At 38.9% G+C, this 20,469-nt stretch overlaps 1 protein-coding gene across 25 annotated transcripts in view; it reads right to left on the bottom strand.

Annotated features, from left to right (window-relative positions):
- The window catches only part of ELAVL2 (ELAV like RNA binding protein 2), a 171,746-nt gene that overhangs the window by 22,788 nt on the left and 128,489 nt on the right, over positions 1 to 20,469 (bottom strand). For all 25 annotated transcript variants that reach the window (XM_021062881.1, XM_021062823.1, XM_021062861.1 and 22 more), the window contains one exon: positions 19,821 to 19,924. In XM_021062881.1, the coding sequence (XP_020918540.1) occupies positions 19,821 to 19,924 (104 nt within the window). The remainder of the gene's footprint in view (positions 1 to 19,820; positions 19,925 to 20,469) is intronic.

Below are 20,469 nucleotides of genomic sequence, written 5' to 3'. Positions count from 1 at the left end.
TGTAAGCTGCTTTCCACCCATCTAAATTTTCATCAGCTCAGACTCTGCATGAGCATCACCTATTCCCTGAAGTCAACTCTCATCTATCCTCTCCATTCTAATCTGAGTTGGGTACCCCTTACCTGTGCCCACACTGCATTTATGCCTTATTCTCTTAAACACTGAGGAAAACCAGGATGTCCTCCTCTGTTGGCCTGTCTTGTGACTGGCTTAACTCCTTAAAATACGAAGGCTTGTCTATCCTATTCTGTACACCCAAGTACCTACCATACATTTACTGTAATAAAGACAATTCATCATTACATACTAATTGAGAAGACTTTATTCTGGAAATCTTGTCTAGAAAGTTAAAGGAGAGTCCATAATCTGCTAATATACCAAAAATCCTATGTGATAGTACTTTGTGCATAGACTATAGATTACACCACTGGCCGCCAACACAGTCAGAAATCATTTAAGTTTCTAGAGAAATAACAGTTATTGCCGAGGTTAGTAGACATTAACAAAGAGAGACCAGACAAGACATTCAAGAAAGAAAAACCCTTAACTTTACCGACTTTTTTTTCTTATACATGCATAAGGAAATCTGAAATATATCAAATGAGTTTTTCCCTTAGGATAGTTTCTATATTTCTTCTACTAGTAGTGCCTGAGAATTATTTAGGAGAGATGTGAGAAAAATCTAATACAGGTGACAGAGGTTGACAAGAGAAAAATCAAAGTAAGAATCCACAGGAGTTCCCGTCATGGCTCAGCGGTTAACAAATCCGACTAGGAACCATGAGGTTAGATCCCTGGCCTTGCTCAGTGGGTTAAGGATCCGGCATTGCCGTGAGCTGTGGTGTAGGTCGCAGACGTGGCTCATCTGGCATAGCTGTGGCTGTGGTGTAGGCTGGCGGCTACAGCTCCAATTCGACCCCTAGCCTGGGAACCTCCATATGCCATGGGTGCAGCCCTAGAAAAGACAAAAAAAATAAAAAATAAAAAAAAAATAAAAAAAAAAGAATCCTGAGACTAGTGCTTTACCCACCTTCCTTAAAAAAAAAATTACACATCATTTAACATAAAGGGAAAATAGCAACTGGTTGTTTTACACTAGAGAGACTTTCCTAGCTTCACATTATTTCCAAGTTGTAGTGCAACAGTATTAAAATTCAAAGCAGCTAGTTCTTATATCCAACTTAAGATGAAGAATAATGTAAGAGTAAGTAATCACATACGGCATTGTTGAAAACAATACTAGAACTACTAAAGAGCCACAGAAAAACAAAATACACTGCTTATAAAATTTGTACTAACTAATTATAAACGAAGGAATTGACAAATTAGACTTCCTTGTCCTAGACATCCTAAACACCTTCTGAAAAGCTGTATTAAACAGAGTTTATTAAATGTTACCCTAACAGTTTCACCCATGTGTATCAATTAAATGAGGGTCCAAATAGGTTGTCCTGAGAGAGATCTTCATTTTTTTATTAAACTAACATAGCTGGCAGATAACTGTCCTTTTATTATTGCTTCTGCTTTGGTTGTAACAATACACAGTCAATTCAGCATGGACGCTCATGCCAATAAGGCCAAAGAGGAAGTTCATGGTAAAGATATTCTTGCAATTCAACTTTGAGAGGCCACAAATGCCTTCCAAATTTCTCAAGGTCTTCATACACAAAGAACTTAACAAAAAATAAAATGCACATTGAGCAATGGTAGTAGATATGGTATTTGAATGTGGTTGGGTGATGAAATCCTATCCACTACTGCAGGGGTGGTAGATTAAGTCATTACAGGGTCTAAGCAGGAACCCCTCAATCAAAATGCTCCATATTCCATTTCCAATCCCATACCTTCACTTAGACCATTTAAATTTTAGAAAGTGGCATGAGAAAAAAATAGATGGGTTTCAGCTGTAACCATTAAGAGTCCTTTTCTATTCTCTCTGTATTAGGATGTTTTTAATAGTGGTTAAGAAAGCAGACTCCCCCCCCCCTTTTTTTTTGGTCTTTTTAGGGCCGCCCCCATGGCATAAGGAAGTTCCCAGGTTAGGGGTAGAATCGGAGCTGTAGCTGCTGGTCTACACCATAGCCACAGGAATGCCAGATCCGTGCCATGTCTGCAGTCTACACCACAGCTCTCAGTAACACAGGATCCTTAACCCACTGAGCGAGGCCAGGGATCGAACCCTCGTCCTCATGGACACCAGTCAGGTTCGTTACCACCGAGCCACAATGGAACTCCAAGACTACCTTATTTTTCAATATTAAAAATGAGAAACACGGAGTTCCCGTCGTGGCGCAGTGGTTGACAAATCCGACTAGGAACCATGAGGTTGCGGGTTCGATCCCTGCCCTTGCTCAGTGGGTTAACGATCCGGCGTTGCCATGAGCTGTGGTGTAGGTTGAAGACGCGGCTCAGATCCCGCGTTGCTGTGGCTCTGGCGTAGGCTGGCAGCTACGGCTCTGATTAGACCCCTAGCCTGGGAACCTCCATATGCCGCGGGAGCGGCCCAAGAAATAGCAAAAAAAAAAAAAAAAATGAGAAACAAACCTGTGTTTATATGGCCACATAATCTTTAGAAATGTCAAGTCACATGAACAGGCTGGAACTGAGGAAAACATGCGTTTGTTTAGTATTAGGTAAAAAACTTTAAAGGGCAAAAGAGAAAGCACTACCACTGGTTAAATTCAGGCCACAAGTGAATGTATTTTGAACTAGTGGCCTGTTGATGCTTGTACAAGAGCTCTCCAAAGTTAAGGAGTGAAAATGCAGGGCATGGAGTCCCACAGAGCTAAGTTCAGGTCTTGGCTCTAACACTTACTGGTTACATAATTTCAGAATAGTTTCCCTAGGTCCCTTGAAGCCTCTATTTCCTTATTTGTAATTTTTTTTTGTCTTTTTGTCCTTTTTAGGGCCTCACCCATGGCATATGGAGGTTCCCAGGCTAGGGGTCGAATTGGAGCTGTAGCCGCCAGCCTACACCACAGCCACAGCAACACCAGATCTGAGCCATGTCTGCGACCTACACCACAGCTCAATGGCAACACCAGATCCTTAACCCACTGAGCAAGGCCACGGACCAAACCCACAACCTCATGGTTCCTAGTCAGATTAGTTTTCACTGCACCATGACGGGAACTCCCTTATTTGTAATTTGATGTTAATGACAATCCTTACCACACAGTGACTTACAGGATTAAATGGAATAATAAAACTATTAACATAAAACTAGAGAACAATAATAATGTTATAGTTGTAATATAACGATTTCATATATATGTAATCATGTAACAGTGCAGATAATGATAGCTCCTAATATTTATTAAGTGCTTACCATATGCCAGGTATTGTTCTGGGTATGTTACATATACTAACTCAATTGATCCTCATAACAAGAGTATTAACTGGTCATTATTATGAGTCCACAACTTGTGGAAGAAAAAAACACAAATATTACCAGTATCTCTGAGATCAAATCATACAGATAGGGAGATTTGGCACAAGATGTATGTACTTTAACAGAAAAACAGTTCAAAGATTAAATAAATTAAGGCTTCTGCCAAATCTACTGAAGCTATTATCAAAACTCTAATATCATTATAATTTGTAATTACAGTATTACATAATATTAAAAGTATTTTGTAAGAGAATGGCAGAAGAGTGGGTTGGAAAGCCTGCTGGAAACAAAGCATGATGGAAAGACCATCCTACTGTCATTAAAGGGTCAACATTCAGCATCTTTAAATGGACTTACAATAATGGGCAACTTAATTTCTCCAAACAAACAACTGTATCAAATACTCCCACTTCCTCATTCCCTCTCAGAGATCTGTTAGAGCTTAAAGTGAAATGCAAAATTAGGAAAAGGATACTTGTGGGGGAAGACAGAGGTAGACAACAGAAAAAAAACTTCATGAAACAGAGGCTTATGTCAGGTTAGATTAGGGTTGCATGTGTGTTTCTGAGCATCAGATGGGTTACAAGCACCATGCAATCAGCGCCTAAAGAATCACTGTGAATACACAGTTTGGGGGGAGGGGGGGAGAACACTAAGAATGCTTACACAACCAGGTAATAATGTAAATTTCTCATTTTAGACACTTTCACCAAATGTACTCCCAGGATGTCAGAAAGACTTAGAGAAGGGAAATCTCAGTACTTAGGACTCAATACTCATATATACCCAAGCTTCTTCAAGATGGCCAGAGCAGCACCCTGCCTCAGAACTTCCTCCCGGGTAACTGGCAGTACTGCAATTCACTTACAAAGCTTTTACATTATTAGCCTTAAGCTCCTAGAGGGCTGAAACTTAACCCTGGGTATCCATCGAGCTCCTGTGGATACCAAAACCTGCAGATACTCAAGGTCCTCATATAAAATAGTGTAGTACAACAAATAGAGTCAGCCCTCTGTATCTGCACATGTGAGCCCAAGGACTGAATGCACATATGTATATATAGCCCCACCCACCAAGTAAGCACTCCAATACCCACTGAGTGAATCTATTTCACAGCCTCCAGCAGGGGCTGTTTCTGAAGTACCTCTCAGGCAGATGACTAGAAGGTGTGATGCTTGTCCAAACAATCTGGCTTTCTGTGCTTCACTGGAAACAATACAAGTTAAACTGGCTTATAGAAAAACAGATGTACTCATCCAATTCTTAGAAAGCTATTCTGCAGTAAGAGCTTTTTAAAGGATTCATTCAAGATTCTGAAATTTGATCAAATGCAATCTCTAATAAAAACCATACTATTATGATACCTGTCACAACTTTACTTTCAAAAGTAAACTTAAACTATAAATTTACGTAGTAGTTAAACATCTAGTGTATCTAAAGCACTGTCAACAGATTAAAAGGCTGACTTAGGAGTTCCCATCGTGGCGCAGTGGTTAACGAATCTGACTAGGAACCATGAGGTTGCGGGTTTGGTCCCTGCCCTTGCTCAGTGGGTTAACAATCCGGCGTTGCCGTGAGCTGTGGTGTAGGTTGCGGACGCGGCTCGGATCCCCAGTTGCTGTGGCTCTGGCGTAGGCCGGTGGCTACAGCTCCGATTCGACCCCTAGCCTGGGAACCTCCATATGCGTGAGAGCGGGCCAAGAAATAGCTAAAAAAAGACAAAAAATAAAAAAAAAATTTAAAAATTTCAAAAAAAGGCTGACTTAGAAAGTTAAAGTCCCTAAAGAAGGGAACACACACTACCTGACATAAGTAAACTGAAGCTGTTTAAGAATAAAAACTAGAGTTCCCGTCGTGGCGCAGTGGTTAACGAATCCGACTAGGAACCATGAGGTTGCGGGTTCGGTCCCTGCCCTTGCTCAGTGGGTTAACGATCCGGCGTTGCTGTGAGCTGTGGTGTAGGTTGCAGACGCGGCTTGGATCCTGCGTTGCTGTGGCTCTGGCGTAGGCCGGTGGCTACAGCTCCGATTCGACCCCTAGCCTGGGAACCTCCATATGCGTGAGAGCGGGCCAAGAAATAGCTAAAAAAAGACAAAAAATTAAAAAAAAATTTAAAAATTTCAAAAAAAGGCTGACTTAGAAAGTTAAAGTCCCTAAAGAAGGGACCACACACTACCTGACATAAGTAAACTGAAGCTGTTTAAGAATAAAAACTAGAGTTCCCGTCGTGGCGCAGTGGTTAACGAATCCGACTAGGAACCATGAGGTTGCGGGTTCGGTCCCTGCCCTTGCTCAGTGGGTTAACGATCCGGCGTTGCTGTGAGCTGTGGTGTAGGTTGCAGACGCGGCTTGGATCCTGCGTTGCTGTGGCTCTGGCGTAGGCCGGTGGCTATAGCTCCGATTTGACCCCTAGCCTGGGAACCTCCATATGCCGTGGGAGCGGCCCAAAGAAACAGCAAAAAGACAAAAAAAAAAAAAAAAAAAGAATAAAAACTAACTATAATGGTTGCTAATGTGTGAGGGGAAAAAAATGGTTCTCAACAAGCCAATTTTGGTGGGTTGTACATTCTAGGGCTTTCACATATTCCATCTAAGTTGAGAGAGAGAGAGAAAGGAAGACTATATGAGACTAATGACAAAGACAGAGGCTGATGGACGTTGTACAGAAAATCACATAAAAAAATGACAGTTAAATCCTCATTTATTGCAGAAAAGAAAAAAAAAAAGCTGGAAAGTTCCTTACACACCCTTCATTTGATCATATCTTCACTGAATTGTAACATCTACCAGGAAGTGAGTTTCACTTTTAATTTCATTTAAATTGTGAATTTTACCATTGTTGAGTACAGAGAAGGTCTCCACTCTTTCTTGTGAGCAATAGATAGTCACATCCTCATTTAAAAATTATAAACAAAAGCATAACTATTCTGTGAGGTACTCTACAGACATATACCCTCAGGGAGCAGACCACCAAACAAAGATAATATGCAGTGAAAAATACATGCTTTTATGGCCAAATAAAAACTTGGTGAGTAATGATGGTGGTTAAGTAATGGTGGTGGTATATGGCCATATAGGCAGGGACGATCCAAACCAGGAGGCAGGAATCAGACTTGAATGTTCAAGGATGAAGAAACTAGCTGAGCTAGGATAAAAATTCCTATAGAACAATGACAACACTGGACTAGTAATTCCAGAGCCTTAAGTGTCAAGGTGAAGCTTTTAGAAGCAGGGAAGTAAAAGGCTACAGAAATGTTTATGTGTGTGTCATATACAATATGGAAATAGTTTTCCCATCATAAAGTGAGGTGAAAAGAATAGTCAAAAATCAGTGTGGCAATAGGAAAAAAAAAGTTAATTTGAATATAACTTATCTACAATAAGTTTCCTTTTGTTTTATAACTAGAAGAACAAGTGCTTCCCTACAATGTTAGTTCAGATATCCAGGTCTTCTTTGACCTACTTATGTATACAGTAATGAAAATATAATGATCTTATTTCTATGTGTACTCTAAATACTCCACAGAGAAATTTCTTCTTGGCACCATTTGTAAATACCTTAAATGAGTCTCACAGGTCACAGTGGATCTTTTCAAAACAAGGCAGATATGTCTATAAACGAATGAATTAATCTGCCCCAAATTCATTCCTATAGTTCCTCTTATAAATTAGCTCTCCACTTAAAAAGGACATATGTAAAATACAGGGTTAGGTTGGATCAAATTTGTCTACCAATCTCTTTTATATAAGGTTATTACTTGATAAAATAAGCACACTTTATAGTTCTCAGATGTTAAGTTACCTCGAAAAAAGTACATGTCACATAAAGGCCTCTGTGCCTTTGAATAAGACATTCCTTCATATGTAATACCTTTCTTCTTTCTCTGCCTGATAAATCCTATTTTGTAAAACTCTACCACCTCTGAAATCACTGCAGAAGCCTCTCGACAGCCGGTGACATATCCTTTCCCACTGCACTCTGCAATCACTTATCATACATCCAAATAATGGTCATATAAAGTAAGTGCTGTCTTCCCTGCTACACAATGACCATCAAGGACAGGACTACATCTTATATTTTAGCCCTGCTCCAATGTTTAGCAAAGCTGACTGGTACATACTAGGTGCTCAAAATGCTAATGGAATTATTTAATTACTCACAGACATTCCCTATCCAAGACTGAATAATCATGATTATACAGTCTTAAAACTATGTGCAATGAAATGCTTTTTAATATTATGATTGACATCTTTGTCCTTGGCGGGGGGGGGTGCACATGTATGGTGAACATTAATAACTTTTAAAGCACATGACCTTCCCTACAAACCTGGAAGCTGACCACTGGCCTTATTATGCTCCATACAATGTAATAAGGCCCTAATAGGATGATACTTTTTACTAAAGCTTTAATGTATTTTAAACAATTATTCCTCAAATTTCTGAAGGAAAATTTCTAACAATCTTCCTCTTTGAGACAAAGGATAAGAAAGTTTATTCCAACAATCCCCCTTCAATCATCTTTTAGAAATATAAACAGTATGCAACCCATAATTATATTACAGATTTATAATAGCCAAGATTTATTGTTTTCAGGCCTGATATGACCCATTTGTCAGGGATCTGGAGTATGTGTATGCACATATACTCTCAAAAAAAAAAAAAAATGAGGAAACCAGGGGGAGGGAATGGGAGGGATCGGGAGCTTGGGCTTATCAGACACAACTTAGAATAGATTTACAAGGAGATCCTGCTGAATAGCATTGAGAACTATGTCTAGATACTCATGTTGCAACAGAAGAAAGGGTGGGGGAAGTGGGGGAAAAAACTGTAATTGCAATGTATAAATGTAAGGATAACCTGACCCCCTTTGCTGTACAGTGGGAAAAATAAAAAAAAATAAAAATAAAAAAAAATTTTTTAAAATGAGGAAACCAAGTTACTTTGAAGGGTAGATTGTCTTTAATAAGCCTCAATCAATACAAACCATATTAAAAAAAAAAAGGCAGTAACAGAAAATACTTTCCATTGGCTATGGCATTTCTCAAATAGGCTTAGATGGAGATTTGTGTGTCAGATACATATATTATAAGACAACAAGAAAAAAGGATAACAGAAATGTTATTCTAAGCCTTCCCTAGGGCCAAGGAAAAGTTTTACCCACATGTATTTTGTAGACCTAAGTAATACAACTATGAAAAATGTGTTCGTAGTTTAATAATTTAAAGGAATAACCCCTGAAATATTACTGAATGTTTTATAACTTCAAACCTACCAAGATATTTTTCTCTCAACATGATTAGACATTAGAGAATAATCATGGGGAAAGCTTTTTTAAATGAACTGATTTGCAGGACTAATGGTCTCATTCAAAGACAATCTCTCATTCTCCAAATATCTATTAGACACCTGAGCTGTCTATTCCCCCAAACAGCTTTAACAGAAAGTAATTACTGTACTCCTGGATGATAGCTGTGAAGATATTTTACAAGAGAGAGGGTTAAGAGAAACACCAACAACCTTACCTGCACACAAAGAAGAGCATACCATTGCCATTCAGAGAATTCCTCCAGAAATGTAAAAGGGGGCAGTAAAAACGGGATAACCACCTTTACTTTTGTTGCAAGACAAAGTATTTTCCTGCTTCAGATGAGTGGAAGCACCTCTCTTTACCTTGAGGACCCAGTCCTATGGTATTTAATTACACTGTCGGGAGCATAGAATGGTCTGGCACCGTGCCCTCTCCCTGAGTCTCGCTGATTGATAGCATCAATAACATTCACTGGCTGTAATTAAACCGCCAAACAGTATCCCCTTTGCCACTTGGCAGATCGATGTTCTTTAATACTCAAAGAACAAAGTACAAAGGTGAGAGGGGTGTTTTTAGCCCTCACCTTCACAGTTCATTTGACTTTGTGCTCCAGAGTAGTTTGCAGACAATGCATATTTCACAATTCCCCCAAGAACACTGGTTAATGAAGAAGAACACTAAAGGAAATCCTGCAAGTTGGTGACAAGTACTTATTAACCCATTTTTGCAAATCTGGGCAGAACAGAGACATACTAAGCCTTCTGGCAATAGTATGCACACATTGCTTTCCCCCAGCTTTGGAACAAAATTCAATTTACAGGTCAAAAGATTTATAACTTACAGCAGCATACAGTAAAATTTTTTTAAAATATTTATAACATGCTATGAAGAGGTAGTCCTTGTAACAACAGAGCAAATACCCATTTATTCTGACCCTGACTAAAAAGTTCAAATATCCATATACTGGGGAGTGTGGGTGAAGGGTGGTGGTTAGTAACTTACAAAATGAGACAAACTTTTATGGTTATTGAAAAGCGACTTTCATAACCTAAGGATTCACAACCATTTTGGATCATAAAATTCAGCTCCCAATCTCTACAGTATGAAATACCGACTTTAAATGAATGGGCCCCAGAAGAACCATGCTGCCAATTCCCCACTCTCAGAATCAAATATTAAATGATGTTTATGTACTTGTAATGACATTCAAAGGCTCTGAAAGTGACCAAGTGTGTGTTTGCACGTGTGTGAGAGAGACAAAAGGGGAAGGTAAGCATGGCATTAACTTCATCAAAATTACATCTGTTAATCAAAAGCATTGCAGATAGTTTATGACAGGACCCATAAATGAAAATTTTACTTATATGCAGATGTGTTTTGAAAACAAGTGCTAGAGACTTAGGCAAGTGCAAACCATTAAGGTACACTAAACAACGGTTCTCAGGTGAGACCACCGCCTATTTAGAATCACCTGTAGTGGTTGTTAAATTACAATTTCCTTAGCCTCACTCTGCAGATAATTATGTTCAGTAAGTCTTGACTTCATTTTACCAACCAGCCCACCTCAGTGATTCTGATAAACATTAAAGTTTTAGCAGTCCCTTATGTACAGAGATTTTAAATAGGTAATCCTCACACTCTGAGGCCTGTTCAGGTTTCCTCGAGAGCTCATAAAAATTACAGACTTCAAGCTCTCCTCCTTGCCATCCACCAGTGTTGGTTTCTGAATGAATAAGACGAATTCCCAGGCAGCTTGAAAGTAAATGGTACGTGACTATAAATCAACAAATACAAAAATGCAAAAGTAAAACAAACCCATAAAACCCATCCAGTTATTTCCAAGAACTGGACTGGTAGGCTATGGCTCAACTGGGTTAGGGAGTCCACCAGCCTGGCCAGTTTTTGGAAAAGGCTGTGCTTGATTCTACAAAGTCAGAGAACTCTAAATCACTCCAGAATCTTTCTAGGAATATTAACAGGGTTGTTTGGGTAAAGCAAGTAGAAATGGTCAAACTTCTAAAGAGTCATTTAACAAAATAAGTGAAAACTACTCTGAATTATCTGTTTCTGAATCATCAGCTTACAGAACCAGGCAGGTACCCTTTCTGTGGCTCACCTGAGGGTCATTTCAAGACTCATTAGCAACCTCAGAACCTATGCAGGAAGGATTAAACTTCTCATTCCCTTGGGAGGATGTTACCTGCTACTAATGACCCAAAAGAAAGCCTATTAGCATGATTTATTTTTTTTTCCAAAATCCACTTCTCTATAACACAAGGTAACTACAGCCATTTTTAAAATATCCAACCAAATTAAACCCTGACTCCCTTCTTCAAAGTAAAAATAACTTTTGAACTTCTCCCCAACTAGAATTCTAACATACCACTTCCATATAGCAAATGAAGACTGAAAAATAATTGAGTATTCTTGATCTTCTCTCTCTGAAATAACATCCCAACACAAGTACTTTCTACCTCTACATGTCAAGCAAAACATTTCACAGTAACTGTGCAGCCTGGTACCACCTCTACATTTTATTTTACCTTTTTTTTTTTTTTTTTTTTTTTTTGTCTCTTTTTGCCTTTTCTTGAGTCGCTCCTGAGGTATACGGAGGCTCCCAGGCTAGGGGTCCAATCGAAGCTGTAGCCACCGGCCTATGCCAGAGCCACAGCAACTCGGGATCCAAGCCGCGTCTGTGATCTCGGGATCCGAGCCACACCACAGCTCACGGCAACACCAGATCCTTATCCCACTGAGCAAGGCCAGGCATCGAACCCACAAGCTCATGGTTCCTGGTCGGATTCGTTAACCACTGCACCATGACAGGAAGTCCTCTACCATTTTATAAATGAGCAAACTAGACCAACAAAGCCCTAATGCAGTATTCAAAGGAGTTCTTCACAGAAGAGGGGGTGAGAGAGGGGAGTAACAGAGTTCCTGTATTGTTTTCAAAATATAGCCACCTCTCTTGCTTGCCCATAAATAGCATGCCAAGAAACTTCCAGAAGCAAAACCTCCACAAAGAATTCTGATATAGTCTTGTGGCCAAGAACCAATGCTAAAGGCAATTATAGGAAAGTCTGGCAGAGGTGGGAGTAAAAGAAAATGGACTACACATGCTTTTCCAAGGAGTCCACACAAATTTAAAGAGAAACAAACGTACTTTTCTGTAATTTTTAAACTAGCATCTAGGACTCAAACCTGTCAGAAAAATATTTTGGAACAATCAGCAGTCTCCTACACAACAGAGATTCAGAGATTTACTGTAATGATTCTTTCACTGTCCAATTACAATTCAAATACTTAAATCATTGTTAACTTACCTATCTGCTAAACAGGACTTCCAGATACCAGTTTTCTTTTCAAACTGGAGGTCAGCTATCTCCCATACTCAGGCTTAAGAACTGAAGAGTTTTCCCACCACTAAACCCAGCTCCACTCCCTCACATCTAACAAAGATCTGGTATGTAAAGTCTCACGATGCTAAAAAGCCCCAAAGTAAGGCACCCAAGAGAATATCTGTTTTGTTTATAGTAATATCTACAACCTGGTTTCAAGCCAAACATTTGAATATAGACAATGTGAAATGGAAAGAATAAAAGCCACCAGCCAGCAGCAGCCAACATGACTTATTTCCAGCAATAGTAGTACAATTTACTATAATGTTGTGAACAAGTCCCTTATCCTGAGATTCATTTCATTGGTCAAAGCAAGTATCTGACTGCAAGAGATTACTGTTGTTTTTGCACAAATCCAGACAAGTATAAGGATAAAAATCGCAAAAACACTACACGAAGCAGATACAGCATGGAATTAAAGAACCCTCCTTCAGAAGGTAGGACAACTATCTTAACTTCTCAATCTAGCTTCTACTACTTCTCCTGAGTTATACATGAAAGACAACTAGCCCTAATCCTTTCCATAAAGAATAGGAAAGAAGTGAAGTAAACAAGTGCTGGCAGTGCCTTACAGAAATGTCTTTGCTGATGCATGTTTACAAATAGGCAGGAAAGATAGGGGCATGCTTGGGTAATAAAACATCCTATAAAATCCCCACCTAAGGAAGAGGGGTCAGGTCAGCTGCTAGGACTCTCTACGACCACCACTCTCTGTGGCTCACAGCAGGGACAGACAGGGAGTGAGCTGGGACACTGGCCCCAGAAACCCTTCTCCTCACCCTTTCCTCCATGTAGGCTCTGCTGACAACTGTAAAGACTACCCACAGAAAAGCTGTTCATTGACGGCCAAGTTATTACCCTCTGAGAACTTTCAAATATTTAATTCCCACTAGGAACAGAGCTTGGAAGGAGCAAGCCAAACAGTAGCACAACAGGCCTAAAATCAGAACAACCAAGTTCTAGATTCCGCTGGCCCTCTATTTAAGTAACAACCTCTGGGGCTTTTGGTGTTTAAATAACAACAGAAAATAAAAGCTGAAAATACAGCATTCCACAAAACATATGATGTGGATTTTACAAATAATTATACACATTATTTAAAAAAAAAAAAACCCTCTACTCATTTCAAATAAAGACTATGTAAACTGGATTCAATATAGATATAAGAATTTTATTTACATTCACTGCAGTTTCTGATAATCAGATGTGGCAATACACTGTTACAATTTGGCACATGGCTCTAGAAAGTTTCAGATCATCAGTTATAAATGAATTAGAGGAATTCCCTGGTAGCCTAGCAATTAAGGATCCAGCACTATCACTACATGCTGCAGGCATGGCCAAAAAAAACAACAACAAAAAAAAAAGGCAAAGAAATCTTTACCCAAAGTTTCTGTTTCTGCCTCCACATTTTCAACTTTTTTGTCTCTCCACAGAGATCTGACCAGCTAAATAACAATTCAGGCTAACATCTCAAAAATTATCCGTTAATTTGAGGCCTGTCCTTCAGACTATTCTGAATTTTCCAAATCTGGTGAAGATAAAAGGTACATGATAAATGATGATCTATATTTCTCTATAATCAACTGTTCAACTGACAGGTACTTTATAAACGATGCTTTTATATATCTATGAAGCCCATATTTCTTATACAAGCATCTACACTTTGTACCTTTACAGAAAACATCAACACCATAAGCCAAAAGAACACTGAGCTGACCTAAGATGCTCAGAGAGATGTGGGGTTTAAATGCAAAGCAGATCTCCCCCTCTTAATAAACACTCAAGTTTGATCCCATCATTGGTCTGCTCAAAATTCTTTCTGATGGTTCTCCCTCACCTACAGTATTAAACTACAACTTTTCAGCACATGAACATTTTAGGATCCCTAAACGGCTCTCAGGCTTATTTCCATACTACTCCCCTAATCTGCTCCATGCTCTAGCTAATTCTCTAGGTAATTTCTCTACATGTACTTTCAAACTTACTGACAAAAGAAGTTTGTCATTCCTATTATAAAACACACACACCTCCCCCAGAACGGTGCTGCAAATATTTTAAACAGATACCCACCAAGGGGCAAGCCTGTAGCCAAGAGTCACTCACATCCCTGCTTCCATGCCCTTTCTTTCTTATAGTGGAGAGCCAATTTATGCAGCACCTGCAGCATAGTTCCTCACATTCAGAATTAAGTTTTTAAAAGAACTTACAATGATAAATTAAACCCAACTCAATCCCAGATAATCTTGGACCAAAAAGAAGGCTGAGAGCCAGAAGTGTTTCCAGTACAAATTTTACCACCCTGGCTGCTAAATGTTCAACTGTGGTAAAGGCAAACAGAATAGTTACCTCCTCAGTATAGGGTGCTGCATTCCATTCTAAATGCATTCTAAACCAAACCTTTCTACATGATAACCATTAAAAAGAAGTTACACCTTTTCTTAATATGCAATTTGGTAGACTGAAGTTTAAAAAAAAAAAAAAAGAGCCTTGTAATAAATATACTCAGTGATAAATTAACTCATTAATTTTAACAATTTTACAGACATAAATAGCAACTTAAATAGTTAAAAGATGAGCCCAAGATTACAGAGTCTGTTAAAACACTTAAGCAATGTCAGGGAGGGTAAGATTTCAGAAATGTAGTTCTACATTCCTCCTATATTAAAGATACAGTTCATGCTAAACAGAAAAAAAGCCTGCAAATGTGACATTCACTAACTGAGAAAAAAAATACATATAAGCCAGGTAGAACAATGTATAAATTTAACAAAAAATTAAAAGCAATACAGTAGCTTAAAGTAAGCTTTACTTAATTGCTCTCTAGTAAACTGGACACTTTCATAGATATTGCTATCTGTAATTAACATTCCAATTTTTATAGCAGTTTTTCCATATGAGCTTAAATGCCAGTTTAATTATTTTAAGATGAGAAATTTCACATTAATGTCTATCAATTAATACTTTTTAAGCAAAAGTAAGATTTGGTCTGATTTATGTGTGACTGATTAAGAAAAAGTCAATTTAAAACAAATGTAGGCAGTTTTTTCCACTCTGGTAGCATTTCAAGACAGGATTTCCTTTTTTCAAGGTAGAGAAGGCATGGATTTCTAGGGGTAGTGTCTACCAATAATTTTGAAAAGTTCTTTATTCCTTGAGATAACAGCTCCTACTACTTTTAGAAAAAGCAATGCCACTTTCTGGAATAATAGAGCTTCCTAGGCCCGTTGGAAAAAGGGGAGAAGTGGGAAGAGATGCTGGGAGTCAAGATACCTATTTTACTGTGTATGTGATAATCATCCATTCACAGTACATTATGGGGGGGGTGGAGTCTACACAAAAATGAATGACTTTACTCTGCTAATCATGAATTTAAGTCTGATATCACTAACCTAAGCAAAAAAAAAAAAAAAATTTTTTTCCTTTAGAAGGGAAAGAACTGTGCATAAATTTTTTACTGTCCTCCCTAATATCAAAAGTTGAAAGCATCTAGTAATATTCAAACTCTACTTACCAGCTGATTATTATAGACAAGGTAGGCAGGATTTACCCATCACGACTGCCTCTTGTGTCCTTCATGGATAGTGTGATGTCACTAGCAAAGTAGTCTGCTGAGACATCAACCCAACCAGGAAAAAAATGTGATCCTTAAGAGAATCATCACCTTGAACCTTTAATCTATGAATGCTACTAGTTATAATGAATAAATCTGTAATAAAAGGTGAATATATTCACTTTTTCTAATTTCTAAGCCACACCTTTTAAAAAGTGATGACTGTATGAACTATTTTTACTCCAATGTTAAACTGGCATTCAGTACTCTTTAAAAAAAAAAAAAAAAAAAAAAAAAGCGCAGTTAATAGTCCAGTCAGGAGAATTACCCAAAAGAAGATTATCACAGTAAATGATGAAAACAAATGGAACTTTGCATGCAAAAATACCAAATATTTAAATAACCCATCTATTCAAAAAACATACATCTTGGTGATTTTTAAGAGCTAAGTCTTAGACTCATTGTCACAAAGTACCTGGAAAGCATAGTAAAAAACAGATTCCTCCATCTTAGCTCTGGAAACTAACTGAGTAGGTCTGAAGTGAATAGAAGAACTTGTATATTGCTAACTCACTCTCCTTGTGATTTTGATGCAACTGAGTTGGGGAATAAATGCTTTAGGATTTCAGTACCTAAGGGACTTTGTTTCACTCATTGCGGAAATACTGAATATTTGTCGTTCATCTATTGCTCAAAATCCTCCCGGGCTAATGCCATTAGAAAGCCACTGGAAAAACTGCTAAATAAACCACCTTTCACAGCACTTGATTCACTGTTTCAATATTCTAATTAAGAATTCTGCCAAATGCTAGGTGGCTTGGAAGACATAACGGAATCCTCAACTTGAAGAGTACACAAACACTTTTATACACACACATATAATGTATACATGGATTAATCTACTGCAGCTTTCTAAGGGAAAGCATGGTGTCATAGAAAGAGTTTTAGTGCAGCTATCAAAAGACAAGGATTTGAGTCACAGCTCTGTCTTCAACTGCCTGGTCTCAGCTAAACTCTCTTGACTACTACCTAGGTCTCAACTCTTACTGGGAGCAGAGGGTAGTGCCTAAGTCTAAATCACACGAATCCCTTCAATCCCAAAACTTCTGTGATTCCTCACGGGTAAAGAGAACATATTTCAAAGAAGAAGGGGAACCCAACCTGAATTAGAACCACCCAGAAAGGCAGTAGCAGTAGCTGAAAAAAGAACTTCAGATGGGCTCTAAAAGACAGGATGGTCGCTATTAAACTAAAATGAGTGAAAAAGAGTACGCCAGGAAGTGGGAGCTGCATGAGCATATATGCAGAGGCTTGGAATGAGATCAGCTTGCAACAAGTAAAGAGCCAGTCTGACTACCGTGGAGAACAGTAATAACACCGGGTCACTCCAAAGTTAAGCCAAATGATATGGTCAAACAGTAGGGGAATACAAGAAAATTCTGAGTGAAAAGTGACATGAGGTAAGTGGTACTTTCATAAAATTTGCTTGAAAGCCACCACCAGGATGGACTGGAGAAAGGAAAGGGAACTCATTTGCAGAATAGGGAATGGAAAGGCTAATATGCAGCTTCCAAAGGGTACTTAAAAGCAGGGAACACTAGGAAAAACCTGGCTCAGATGCCCAGTTGTTTATCTTATGTATAAGAACATAGGATACTTCTAATTGAAAATAAGAAAAGGGGAGTTCCCGTTATGGCACAGCAGAAAAAAATCCGACTAGGACTCATGACGTTGCGGGTTCGATCCTTGGCCTCGCTCAGTGGGTTAAGGATCCAGCATTGCCGTGAGCTGTGGTGTAGGTCACAGGCTCGGCTTAGATCTGATGTTGCTGTGGCTGTGGCGTAGGCTGGCAGCTGTAGCTCAGACTGACCTAGCCTGGGAACCTCCATATGCTCCAAGTGCAGCACCCCCCTAAAAAAAAAAAAAAGAAGAAAAAGAAAACCACACAGAAAGAACAAACAGACAAAAATGGTTCAATATAGTTTTGGAAAATGGTCTGCTTTGCCTCAGAGAAATCTGGGCCAAATCGGGGATACCAGCTGTTATCTGGTATTTTTGCAGGAACCGAATGGGGGCGGGGAAAGAAGTAGCCTGCTGCTTACCCACCACCCCCACCCCCATCTTAGAAAATCCAAAGAGAGGTAGCAGATGTCACAGTGTAAAAGTCATAAGGAATTACTGTCCTTTCTTCTACATACTTTGTCTGAGCAGCTGGGTGCTAAAGAGAAGGCTGGATGATGGACAGTGAGGAAGCAGCTGTCATCAATGGTCTCTCTAAGACCGTGGACATTTCTTTTCTGATGACCTGCTTCCCCTGTGTGTCCACCTTCTTGTGGACCTTATTACCAAAGAACTGGTTTAGAGCAAAAGAACTGACTCATCAGAATGAAATGAGGCTAGTTATTTCTGGAATGGAGAAAAGGGTATATCAACCCCAACCATCTATTCCATTTTATTCTTAACCAACACCAAGGACCTCAGAACTATGATAAATGAGCAACAATCCTGAAGTCAATTTAAGCCGGGGAGCCTCACAAAAATCTGTGGTAGCATAGAGCACCCACAAAACAATCTGAGGGTTAACTGGACACTGGATGTCTTCTTTTCAAGAGCACTTCATTATTATACTTCATGGTACTAGTAAAACGTTAATCTCTGTGACACAGAGTATGCAAAAATGTGTGGAGAATTAGAAAAAATAGTCCAGATTGAAAAACCAAGGTTAAAAGAAACAAGTCTGTGATCTTAGAATGTATTAGAAATCCAATAATCAGGCATGAGGTAGGACATTTTCTTGACCAAGGAACATGTAGAATCTTGGACATCTTACATCCAAGTAATATTTGGGGACCAAGTATATATACTTTCCCTTAGATGAGAGAGAGGTGGGAGGCATTTTTCCTCAGGGCCAATAAATATAAAGAATGAGATGTCAAAACTACCCAGGGCTAATGAATTACCTTAACTGACAACTCTGAGCAAAGCAACTTTCAAGCACAAAGATGACACTGCATTTCCAGATACCTGAAAAAATGAGCAGAAACCTTCAAGACAATTCTCTAAGCAAGACGGATGCCACAGTCAGCCTTGACTAACTTCCCCTCACCACTCCAGGCTGAGGTGACTTCTTAAATCAAGGGTGGAAAATAGGTTCTACCTTGAGTCAATTGATAGAGATTGTCTGGAACACTATTTTGAAAAATATTTGGGAGCCACAACCAGACTCGGTGAGAAAGACTGCCATGACTGACTGGCAATGTCTGCCCTGGGCAGGAGAGGGAAAATTGATGGCATGTGTACTAAGAGTCTGCCAGAGGCAACATCCCTTTTATTTTCTAAAGGAAAAGAAATCTACACAGCAAACTGGATTAAAAAACTTCTCCAGAGAGAATCTACATGAGAATTTCAAAAATTGACAAAAGCAGGAAAAATATCCACAAGGTGTACCCTTTGTCTTAAAAAGAAAAATATAAGAGAAAAAATAACCTGTATTACATGTATGCTTTTCTAATCATATGCCTCAAAATCTGCTGAATCCTCTAGAACAGAGTGAAACTACAGCACAAGGACCAGTTTTTTTTTTTTAATGACCCAAGAGTTAAGAACGGTTTTTACATTTTTAAATGACTGAACAAAATAAAAAGACTATTTTGTGACACATGAAGATTACATGAAATTCAAGTTTCAATGTCCATAAATAAAGTTTCAGAGGATCACAGCCACATCTATTCATTCCTGTCGTGGCTATATCTGCTTTCAGGTGATACGGGCAGAGGTGAGAGGCTGTGACAGAGGTTGCATAGGCCTCAAAGCCTAATACATCGACTGCTTGGCCCTTTAAGACCAAGAATGCCAACCCCTGTGCTAGAAGCAACAGTCAAAGGTTTCCTGAGGTTACAGGGCAAGTAATTCTTTATAAAGGAAGGAGATTTAATTCAGTAAGTTTCATAAAGTACTTATCTAAGGAAGCTGCTGCTCTGTCTCTTTGTTAATAGACAAGTGCTAACATGTAGTACTCATGAATGAAGTTGCCCCCATAATGCAACAAACAACAAATGCTGCTATTCCTCCCAGAGAAGTGTCTACACGGGCAGAAAATGAATAAACGAAAGAACCTTAATTCTTAAACCTCTGTTCTGCAAGTAGATATAAAAAAAAATTAAACATACTTTTATTGTTTTGGTTTGAAGTCTCAATCCATTCAGGGTGTTGATAGCTTTCTCTGCATCCTTAGGGTCAATGTAGTTCACAAAGCCATATCCCAAGCTCTGCCCTAATGAAAGGGAAGGGGAAAAAGGCATACGTTAGTTCTACACCACTGATGACAGACATCCACTTGTATTCTCACACACAGTCGTCATTAACACCAGCACACTTTCTCAATTAGTAAAAAGAAGTCTACGTGAATTCTTCTACAAACATACACGTGGCTTTTTTCATCTCTGGTCTACTGCATTTGCAAGTTTAAGCATCAGTTAGAACTCAGCAAGCTATCTCTTTTTAAAAAACACACATCCACAAAGTGTTCCATTATCCATGTCCTGCCTGAGCTGGAGTGCCCAGCAGCAAGGCAACATTCAGCGTCAGAAACTGTGGGTGCAAGTCTTCGCTGAGCTACTGTGTGGGCTTCATGGGCACGACTTTTTAAGCTTCAGTTTCTTTACTCATAAAATTGGAAGGCAAAAAAGCATTAACCAAGAATCTGTCAGTGTTCTGCACATAGTACCCTGACAAATTTACAGCCTTTCCCAAGTACAATTACTTCAGAGTCTAAAATGGTGAAGAATCATGAGTGTGTGTGCCTTACAGTGTGTGTAC

The sequence above is a fragment of the Sus scrofa genome, chromosome 1 (genome assembly GCF_000003025.6).
Source record: "Sus scrofa isolate TJ Tabasco breed Duroc chromosome 1, Sscrofa11.1, whole genome shotgun sequence".
NCBI classification, from domain to species: domain Eukaryota; kingdom Metazoa; phylum Chordata; class Mammalia; order Artiodactyla; family Suidae; genus Sus; species Sus scrofa.
This window is presented reverse-complemented; position numbering and strand designations above follow the sequence as displayed.